Source organism: Musa acuminata, chromosome BXJ2-3 (assembly GCF_036884655.1).
Source record: "Musa acuminata AAA Group cultivar baxijiao chromosome BXJ2-3, Cavendish_Baxijiao_AAA, whole genome shotgun sequence".
Classification (NCBI taxonomy): domain Eukaryota; kingdom Viridiplantae; phylum Streptophyta; class Magnoliopsida; order Zingiberales; family Musaceae; genus Musa; species Musa acuminata.
In genome coordinates, this window is record NC_088340.1 from 40,984,049 (window position 1) to 40,995,363 (window position 11,315).

An 11,315-nucleotide genomic window follows, 5' to 3' on the forward strand; every position below is an offset into this window, starting at 1 on the left:
ATAATTTGTGGCATTGACAACTCATTCTGTGCCACAATTATGTTTAAAATACATGATTAATGCACTTGAAGGAGCATATATTTATTGTACTCAATTATATACCTATCGATAATCACGTTTTCTTTTTTTTGACAAAGGATAAGTGGCGAAGGCAGGATTCGAGCCTAGGACCTTGCGATATACTGTTAAAGTCTTTACTAGCTAGGCTAGCTGACACCTTCTATAGATCATCATTTATGATTTCATGCATTTAAAGTTCACTCAGTTTGACTGAATTGATTTACCACCTTGCAGCTCTGATGCATCAAATGATAGATAAACTAAGACTGTTCGAAAGTCACATAATAGAACATCCAACTTTCAACTTCTTAGTCTTTATTATGCATATAAACCTTGGTTAGACTGCAAAACTAACTGCAGGTCATATTTAAGCTGACTAACTGAATATCTTTAGTTTTGTTTCTTTTAATAGTACTGAAAACTAATTCATTGAACTGTAATAAACAAAGATGTTACTAAGTATTCAATTTGTTGAATGTGATTGAGCAGACTGGAGCTGGGAAAACATACAGCATGGAAGTTAAGTAAAAAAAAAAAAACCTTTTTGCTCTTTTGTTGTAAGAGAGATGAAATAGAAGTAATGCAATTGTCAATCAATTAGTTGCTGATAATCTGAATAAACTTGTATTTAAAAGGGCCTTGGTGTCTTAGATGGAGATCGAAACAAGAAAGGATTGCTTCCATGCGTTGTTGATGGGATTTTTGAATTCCTGCAATCTTTGGTGGAAATGACTAAGTGGACAGTCAAGTTGTCAATGGTGTGAAAACAATTTGTTAAATTTTTTTTATCTTATATCTAGCATTGTGTATCAATTCTGTTTAATCATTATACTCTCTTTACTTGTTCAGGTTGAGATTTATATGGACAAAATAAGGTTGGTAGCATCTGATGAATTAATTGATTACTTTCCTAATTTATCAGTTAATATGTCTAGAACCTATTTATAGAGAATAAGTAACTTTAGACTGTAGTATTAGCATGGTCTGTGTGGACTGAATCAGAAGGCATGCTGCTATTTGCTAGGGATCTTTTTGATTTATCAAAGGATAACATACAAATTAAGGAGAATAAGTGCCAAGGCATATTTCTTTTGGGAGCAACTGAGGTGAGCTACACCCGTTGAACATGTTTCTATAGGAAAGTCACATTTTTATAGTCACCTTTGTTCTCTGGTATGTGCTTTTAGATCCCAATCACAAACTCTACAGAAGCCTTGCAGTGCCTTTGTGTAAGACCACCTTTTGAAATAACGGAAAAAAATATTAATTTTCACTAGCTGATATTTGAAAATAAAATGCAGCATGGAATTGCCAATAGAGCTGTTGGTGAGACACGTATCCTCTCTGTTACATGCTTTAGCTTTTTAATCTTTGAAGCATCTTCAGGATTCTTTTATGTAAATACATGTTGAACTGCTATGACAATTTTAGCTGTCATTTTTGGATCTTTAAACATACACAGAAATGAATTTGGCCAGTAGCAGGAGCCATTGTGTCTACATATTTTCAGTTCAGCAGGAATCTAGAACAAATGGAAGGTAATTTATGCTTGTTTGGTTTTACCTTTCATGGATGCACCTTTATTAGAACTAGCTTTTATATACATGGTTTTCAGGATAGGTTGATGCTTAAGATTTCAAAACCAAGGTTTAATGTTTTGATTCTCTACACTCAAAAAAATTATTTGATTGTCTGTTCAACAACTAGTTTTCCATTGGGACCATGGAAACAAGTTATGTTGCCTGGCTAGGAAATACAAGTTTTCTCGAGTTACTTGTTCTGAGTTGTAAAACTATTGTAAACAAGCACTTTTAGTAATATAGTTCTTCAATGGTTTTACAATATAAATATAAAACTTGCCCATGCAACTCTTTTGTCAAATTCCTTATCTGATATTCTTTTATCTGGATACCATTGTAAATGAGTCCTATTTCTGTGTCTCTTTAAGGATATCTAGTGGGCTTGTTTCTTATCGAAAACTACTGAGTCAATGAGTTTAAGAGTACTTATAAGCTTCTTTTTCATGCTCTTCTGAAAGTGAATTTTGGTGCCAAAGCAAAATTTGGATCATATGGTTCGAGAGGTTAATTGAGACAAGGAAATTGCATTTGCTCATAGAAGCAGTTTAGTTTCTATGTGAACACCCTAGAAGTTAAAACTACATGTGCCTCATATGGAAATTTTCCCTAATGGGGTATTTTGCAATGCAAGGAGAATAGGGATCCCGAGGTTGAAGAAGAGAGAAGAAAGAAAGAGATTTAATTAATCTTAGAATTTTTGAAATAATGAGTTTCTCAGATAATGTTTTATATATTTGTTCCAGTATCAGTTTCAATAACCTATATGACAAACCTTTTGACCTTGTTGATGACTGATATTAATGACTATATCAAGATAAGTGCAGTACCAAATGACAAACTTGTTTTGCGAAAGAATGAACAACTTAAATAGAAATCAAGCGACGATATACTCTAAGGATACAAGCTTCAAATGGAACAATCAATTATCCTTGAAGAGCCTACCATTCGTGAATGTGCTTAGAAGCATCATGGTTGACTTAGCTGAGTATTAAGCCTTGAATGAGCTCAACAGTTAACATGTGCATGATACCTTAAAATTGCAATTTAAATGATGCATGTAACATGACTCAAAATAACTTGTCTAAGATCAAATAAGGTTGAAACATGCCTATGGAAGTGATTCTATTGGCTGGTGATTGATCAGCTTGAGGAAGACTCTGCTTCAGATAAATTGACTTCATTGAATCTAAAGGTTTTTGAGATAGGACACAACCCATGCTGGGATAAATTTTCATGGATCTGGCTCAGCCAATCTGCAGAAAAATCAACCGTAGGATGCCATTGGTTTCAAGTTTACCATCTGGACCCAATGGGTCAAAGTGATTCATACAGAATTTGATTGTAAGTTTTGTTGTTCTTATTGTTAGAATAGGAAGGGGTAGAGAAAACCTGACAGCTAAGAAAATTTTGATCCGGGATAAAAATACCAATCTCACTGCATCCTGGAACACATAGTTTAACTGTGATGGCATTTCTTTTCTGGTTATTAATAAATTAAGAATAACCAGATGTACCACAATATGCGATTGTACTAGCAGGTCGAAAACTGGAAAAATTGTTCTTGTGGACTTAGCCGGTTCCGAGAAAGCTGATAGAACTGGTGCTGGTGGAATAGTCCTTGAAGAGGCCAAGAGCATAAACAAGTCCCTCTCAGCATTAGGGAATGTGATTAATGCTCTGACAGCTGGTAAACAAAACTTCTTTCAGCAAGCATACAACGTCATTATAAAATGTGCCACATATCTAATGCTCTTGCGGTGATCAGCTATAATTATTTTCTTTTTTCACAGGAAAAGTGAACCATATTCCTTACAGGGATTCCAAACTTACCCGGATTCTGCAAGATGCACTAGTTAGTTGCCCTATGGTTTAAAATTAAGACATCAGGTGCTATTATCATACCTCTTTATGTTGTAGGGTGGAAACTCCAGAACTGCTTTGCTTTGCTGCTGCTCGCCTAGCCCATCAAATGTTTCAGAAAGCCTCTCCACACTTCGGTTTGGAGCTAGGCATGTTCGGGAATTATTAATAACCACTTGTCAACTATAATCCACTATAAGTATCAGTTCTTACTGCAGGGCAAAGCTTCTAAAATCTTCACCAAGAGCCAACATGAGTGATGCAAAGGACAACATGGAACAGATTATTGATTGTGAATCTCTAGACTACAAAAGTGAAAAACTATTGGAAAAGGTTCTTTGTGAGAAAAGTACTATCAGCCTTACATACTGTCTGCAGGAATCTGTTCTGTTCATGTTATGTATAATTTTGTACAGCTAAGGCAGAATCTCAATGAGGAAGATGTTGACATGTTGGATGAGTTGCTTACACTGGAGGGAATCTTCTTTGATCCTCGATCGACTGAAGAAATTGAATCAGCAATTGAAGATGTAACCATCAGAACAATTTCAGCATTGCATCAAGCAGTTGAAGATCTTAAGGACAGAAATGACATGGTAATCGTGTTCAAAATTTTCTGGTTAATTGTTGCTATAACTCTCGTATTAATGTACTCTTACTGTCTTCAGCTGATGATGGAGAATCATACTCTGAAAGCTGACCTCACAGCTGCTCGGCTAGCTCTAAACAATGCCAACACTGTTCCAAATGCATCTTTGTTTGGCAAAGCCAGAGAACTTTTGATCTCATATCTACCTTCATTTAACTTCCCTCTGAGAAGGTAAAAACATCTCCAACCTGCAATATATGATGAGGAATTTTACTACATTAACCACTCTAGACTACTGTAGAAGCAAAAACAGAATTTACTCTCGCAAATATTGTTGAATGCTTGACAATCTTGCTATGAAAACAACTGCTTATTTGGGCATTCATGCCCTTGACTATCTTATATTTGGGCATTCTTTTTTTTTGGAAAATGCTTCCCTAGATAGCAAATATATGATCTGAAATGTGGAATGTCATTTAAGTCCACATGATGTCGATAGGTGAGCTAAAGCTTTAAATATTTTATTTTATTTACTATAAGAATGATGGTTAGAAAGAAAAGTTTGTTATATAACATGTGTTATGAGAAGGTAAGAATAAAAGTAAAAAATAAATATAAATAATTTATCATATTTAGATATTACAATATTGTACATATTAATATAATGATATGTAATAAGATTATGATTATTAACATATTCATGAGTAGCACATTTTTGTTTTAATTATATGCAATGTGTTTCTTAGTTCTTGATGTAAAATTTATCTATGTAATTGTAATCCTAAAATGCTTTCATACTCATTTATCTCGTTCTATAATGTGTTCTTTAAACTATTCATCACGCCCCTTTCCTTGCCACTTAAGTGACTAACCTCGTACTTGCCGACTCAACTTTAAATATTCCATCATGCGATTCAATCCTCTTCTGTCAGTTACAAATTGAACTCAAATCAATCTAGTCGGTAAATCCTTTTTGTCATCTTTCGCGGGTTGACATTTTTTGTTTGTATATTTCGAAGGTACAATTGATCAACACCGTAAGATTCTGAGATCGCATCTCGTCCTCGCCACTTATTATACGTTAGAAAAAAATTTATCTGATTTATGGTTTTTCTTTGTCATTTTTCTTGGGCCCCAACTCGCAACGGAATCGGATCTTGTAATTGTTGAGGCGGACTCGGGGTTAACAATTTTTACGAACCGGTCCGACCCGGCGCCGAGAGGATTAAAGTGGCTTTCCACCGACGTCACTTTGTGCTTGCCAAAAAGCGAAGGTGAGGGGGACGGAGGGAAGGAAAAGAGAGCGATGGGGAAGGAGGAGCTTACAGAGGAGCAGGTGGCGTCGATGCGAGAGGCATTCACCCTGTTCGACGCGGACGGGGACGGCCGGATCGCTGCGTCCGAATTGGGGATCCTGATGCGTTCCCTGGGCGGCAACCCCACGCAGGCCCAGCTGAAGGAGATCGCCGCCTCGGAGGGCCTCACCGCCCCCTTCGATTTCCCCCGCTTCCTAGACCTCATGCGCAAGTACCTCCGTCCGGAGCCCTTCGACCGCCAGCTCCGTGACGCCTTCCGCGTCCTCGACAAGGACGCCACCGGCACCGTCGCCGTTGCCGATCTCCGCCACGTCCTTACCAGCATTGGCGAGAAGCTTGAGCCCGACGAGTTCGATGAGTGGATCCGCGAGGTGGAGGTCGCCCCTGACGGCACCATCCATTACGAGGACTTCATCCTTCGCATGGTCGCCAAGTGATCCACCGATCCCATCCCATCCAATGACTTCTGGCCCAGGTATGGTCGTGGATCTGTGCTTGTGTTCCATTTCTTTGAGATCTTGGCTTGTTTGCATGTTCTTTTTGGAGGTCCTAACAAAATCTTCGATTATGTTTGGTCTGACATATGGTTAGGATTTGGTCGTATTATCATCATGACTATTAAATGCGAGATGCATATGCAATACATAGGTTGATAAATTATTCTTATAGTTTTCTTTGATGGCATCTGTCTATTTTACAGAATAACATAAACATTTATTTCTACAGATCGTGCCATGATTTACATTTTTCATAATGCTTGATAATATACCTTGTTGAGACAATATATTTCTGTCATCTGAATATAATTTTGAATTTTCCTAAACCTATGCTAAATTGTTATATGTTACGTATGGATGATTGAGTTATTTTGCACTTATGACAAAGTAGACTAATGTAACAAAACATAAGAACTATCAGGAAAACAACCTTTTATTCTATGTGAGTGGTGATAAAAGAAATTTCTAAGTGTTTGAAATGTTACTGTACAGATAATTGGTGCTTGAGTTTTACTATCTAATGCAAATAATTGGTCATGTAGAGTTCCTACTAACACTCATGGAGAATCTGTGAGTAATTTGAGTTTCGACTGAGGATGTATGATTGTATATACTGTCATGGAATGCATTTCCTATTTCACATTTGTGATTTTTTTTTTTTTGCATATTATTTTCCATTGTGGCCAAATGCAGACTCATGCAAAAATTTTCAGATACTAATAGATGCAAAATTTCCATGGTAAACTTACAAACATCTAGCCTAATTTTAACCCTCATATATGCCAGGATGGTGATCATATCTAATAGAAGTATGATGACAAGTTCAGTGTGGAGATACAAGTAGGAAGGAGAAAATGAGAATGAAAGAGAAAATGAGAATGAAAGGGCCTGCTGATCACAAATGCTCGTAAATGGCCAACCGACACTCTCCTCAAAAAACACAAAGCCAGCCTTTGTTACTGTTTTATCTAGGAGTTAAAACCTGCTAGGACTCCTAATACTAAACCATGTAAAACTGCTACTCTCTCTGTTCAACTCATTTTAATTAATAATAAGCATCTAGCAGTTAAAAAATATAATTCAGTTATATTTCTACAAAAGTACCTAAAAATTAGAAAAACTAAAAACCTAGGAGTAATATTTAGATTAATTTTCTGATGATAGAAGAAAAAAAAAATCAAGAGATCGAGTCCTCCGATACAGAAACAAGAATAAAAAGAGCATGGAATAAGTTGAACATGGTCTTCTATTCTCACTTACTATTTGGTCAATGATTGGATGGTGGAAGTTCCAGGAAGTAAACTCAAACAGATGTAAGTGGCCACTATGTTCCTCTTCATTTAAAGAGTAAGATGCATATCCTAGTAGCCCAAGGAAGTCCACTCAATTATGATATACCTAAACTAATATTGGAAATGCAATTTTGGCATATCTCATATGAACTATGAAGCCTCAGAATTTGCTTCAATCAACATATCCATTATGAATGTGCAACTCCAAGATTTAGCTATGAAAACTAAATGGGCAAATTTCAACTTATTCCAATGCTTGTATCTTTGATTTCTGATGCACCAAGGTTTTCTTGAAAAATTGTGGGATTTTTTTTATTGATGAGAGTAGAGGAAAGATGGTAAATTAAAGTTTTATGAATCAAGGAGATCAAAGTAAGGAAGAATTCTCTTCTCTTGTGTGGCTGAGAGGAAGGAGATTTAACTAAATCAAATCCTTTACTATATGATAAATATAAATACTGTTACTACCATGCCTTAATGTTGGCGGCCAATCATATTCACAAATTATTAAAAGGTGTCATGAGAGTGAACTTTCCTTTATTAAAAATCCTGTCACCTTCATCTTAGAACTCGAAATATGACTCGTGATAGCTAAACAATTTGTCAAAACATATTCTAATAGATTTTCTGATTGTTTTCTAGCATATCATAGATTGTCATATTGGTCAATCTCGACTTGTATCACGTGATCTAGATTTGACTTAACCGATGCCAACTCCAATTTTGCTGATTTGTGGCCTTATCTTTAGAAGTGGTTAATAATGGTCGAAATAAAATATACACAGAGTTGGCCAGTTTTGGCCAATTTCAGTTGATTTGTAAAACTTGAATGCATTAAAATCTGTCAAATACAACATGCTCGTATTTTTATGGTATATGTGAGCTAGTTTTCTTCCGTTTTACTTTGTGAAGAACATGTTATTTTCTTCCCATTTCAGATCAGGAATGAACTGGTTTAATCCCATTATATTGACTTCATGCATGCCTTTTTGCCCTATGGACATACAAAATTCAATATTTTCATGTTGACTTTCTTGGACTTGTGGTGTGCTTATCCTTTTTTTATTAATCATAATAAAATTTAAAATTTCAACTTAATGTCATCTAGTTATGATCTGACTAGATTCCTTTGGTTCAAATTAGACATTTACTATGTATCTTCTTAGAATTAATTCCACATTGAATTCATAGTTTTTTGAAAAGATGTATTATGAAAGTAAAAAAGATAAATAATCGTCTAGTATAAGATAACTTTATTTTCTAAAAATTATACTGTTTTTTGTGTTTTAATACATATGATTTTTCATTTTTTAATATGTTTCAATTATTTTCATGGACGATTAAGGTCTTGTTGATCTAGTATAGTCCATACTACTGATATGATCGTGATTGGGAGTTATGGATGAAACCCTTTTGTTTCAAATGAAGTTCTGTGATGGTGGCACAATTTTCATACATCGTGACACAACTTTCAACAGCACCTGCAATGTTGTGAGTTTGGTTATGCATAGATCAATTCATTGTGTTCCTATCGTTTGTTTAGTCATTCGGTATAACTCTAACAGAACATTCTTGCAAATATTTTGTTCTCCACTTCAACTTCCTCATTGCTAGGCAGAGATCTGAAGAAATTTCATTTCCTCTTATGTATGAATAATATTTCTTTTACTTTTGGGAGACTATCTCTTGGGTTTAATAGAAGTAGTTCGTAGGCCTACATATAGACCACAATATTTTAATCATCGGTACTATCTTTTTTGTCTAACCTGTTTATGTAGAAATACCTGATTTAGTACACATCCACACTGATTAAATTTGAAGTATATGTATGAACTGAAGTATGACGTTCTGTATTGAATTTTTTATCCGTCCTGTAGTTGCTAATCTCTCAAGATTACTAACATACCTACTTCTCATCACTTCGATTACTACTGCAGAGTTTCTTTTCCAACCAAAAGAATTGGCTGAAGAGCTGCGCATGAATGAATGAGTTGGTTGTTAGTTGTGGCTTTTCTCCAGCATTATGTCAAACATGGTTGTTCTAGCAATACTTTAATTAACATTTTAGTTTCTTAGGTGGTTGACTCTTCAAGTGAATGTCTTGAAGCCGATTGTGTTTTACTGACTCGTGTTGTTTCTAATGTATCTGTAGCTTTTTGCATGTGGTGACAACTAAATAGTTATGCATCAGAGTTGGGAACCTTACATTTGCATGATCACTCTGTAATCGTGTGCATTTGAGCAGTTTTATCATGTTTATACACCCAGAACAATATGTCAATAATTTTTTGATATGCTAGATTAAAAGGTAAGATAAGGTAAGATTCACACCATATGAACATTAATCAACGAATTTTCTCCAAAGCTTATTTCATTTTTTCTAAGCTCTTAAGCATGTGTTGAAAAGTTGTGCTTATTTATGCAGTCTTCATCCTAGCAATACCAAGTCAATGATATTTTCCCGCTGGTTCTCAGAGTTGCAAACAACCATCTTTTTGATCTTCTATATATGACTTTACAATCAAACTGCTCGCTTGCGACTAAAAAGATATCTTTTGCCAGATGTGACTACTTTTGGCGTCACCTTTGCGAAGGTTGTCACCACCAGCATATTATTAGCTGTAATATTTATTGGGCTAATTATATACTATCTTTTATAATTTGATCTTCTTAATATCTCGGTTTTTTAACTTAAAAAATTTATATTAAAATTTTTATAATTATAAAAATAAAATATTTAATTTTATTTATCATAATATCATCGATTTTACTAACGGAAGATATCACATGACAACACATATATGAATGATAAGTAAAAAGATAATTTCAACAAGGGTGATGGATGATAAAACTGTGGACGGCCATTGTGATGGTGATCGATAAGAACGTTGTGATGGTTGATTTTGTTGATGTCGATTTGAACATCAACAACGAGGAAGATGAGACAAAACGGTGAGGCATTTGCGTTGACGGTGCACTGCCCTACCTCCTCTTCATTCTCGTTGACCATTGCATTGTTCGATGCGATGTCGCACTGCCTCCTCTGTGTTGGCACCGCATCACTCTGCCTCCTCATTATTCTCGTCAACCATCGCATCGTTCAGTACAGCATCGCAATGCCTCCTTTGTGTCACTACTATATCTCCTTTTCGTTCTTGTTGATTATAACATCGTCGGAAGAGGAAGATGAGGTAGAGTGGTGTGACATCGATGCAAATGCCTCACCTCCCTCCTCTTCCTCCAATGTTGCATTGCTCTATCTCTTCTTTGTTCTTACTGACCATCGCATCGTCGAAAGAGAAAGTAGGTAAAACAGTGCGATGCTAATACGGATGCTTAACCTCCCTCCTCTTCCTCCTCTGGTGTCGATGTAAATGTCTCACTACTCTGCCTCCTCTTCTTGTCGTTGATGTTTGGATTAACATCAATAAGACCAACCACCATATTGTTCTCGCCCACCACCACCACAACAACCATCCACGATATCATCATTATTAAAATTATATTTTTATCCATCATTTTTGTATCATTCATGCATGTGTTTGTCGTATGCTATATCTTCCATCGATAAAATCAATGATATCAAGATAAATGAGATTAAATATAAGGATTGAAATTTTAATATACATATAAAGATTTTAATATAAATTTTTGAAGCGACAAGAAAATCTTGTCGCTTGCATTGCTATTTTTCTTTTTCCGATACTTACGATAAACCATAACCCCAATTGATCGTCATTTCTTTCTTGCATATTGGATATCATCACTCAACTGATGATTCCCAATATGAGACGAAATAATGTTTACAAAATTGAATTAAATCCAATGAGATAAAGAGTACAGCCTAAAATAACAGCACTTAAAGAGTAGACTATACAACGGGCTAGAAGCGACGTGGGAACGGCTGTTGACAAGGATAGCACACAACACACTCTAATGGGGTTAAGGTTACACATTAATAAGTAAAACTAAAATGTAGATTACTTCCTACTACTGCATCATTTATTGGCGATATGACTATGTTCTAAATAAAGACTACCCAATCGTAATCACTAAAAAATGTCAAACTATACAGATGAAACTACCAGAACTAGTAGAGGGAAAGATGGGTTGATCCCATG

General features: G+C 35.5%; 2 protein-coding genes across 3 annotated transcripts; both read left to right on the forward strand.

Moving 5' to 3' along the window:
• The first annotated feature begins 137 nt into the window (after positions 1-137).
• LOC135608306 (kinesin-like protein KIN-1) lies at positions 138-4,491 on the forward strand. Of its 2 annotated transcripts, XM_065101031.1 has the most exons (11): positions 138-818; positions 910-935; positions 1,085-1,166; positions 1,248-1,289; positions 1,362-1,395; positions 1,523-1,598; positions 3,179-3,327; positions 3,431-3,492; positions 3,558-3,833; positions 3,917-4,096; positions 4,169-4,491. In XM_065101031.1, exons 1-9 carry the CDS (start codon positions 789-791, stop codon positions 3,687-3,689), a joined length of 633 nt encoding a protein of 210 aa, XP_064957103.1. In that variant the 5' UTR covers positions 138-788; the 3' UTR covers positions 3,690-3,833; positions 3,917-4,096; positions 4,169-4,491. The 2 variants fall into 2 exon arrangements, with proteins under 2 accessions (XP_064957103.1, XP_064957102.1); XM_065101030.1 differs by having other exon boundaries at positions 3,558-4,096.
• An 843-nt stretch (positions 4,492-5,334) lies between these two features.
• LOC135608310 (probable calcium-binding protein CML7) lies at positions 5,335-9,399 on the forward strand. The gene is made up of 2 exons (XM_065101034.1): positions 5,335-5,880; positions 9,132-9,399. Exon 1 carries the CDS (start codon positions 5,396-5,398, stop codon positions 5,840-5,842), a length of 447 nt encoding a protein of 148 aa, XP_064957106.1. The 5' UTR covers positions 5,335-5,395; the 3' UTR covers positions 5,843-5,880; positions 9,132-9,399.
• The last annotated feature ends 1,916 nt before the right edge of the window (positions 9,400-11,315 follow it).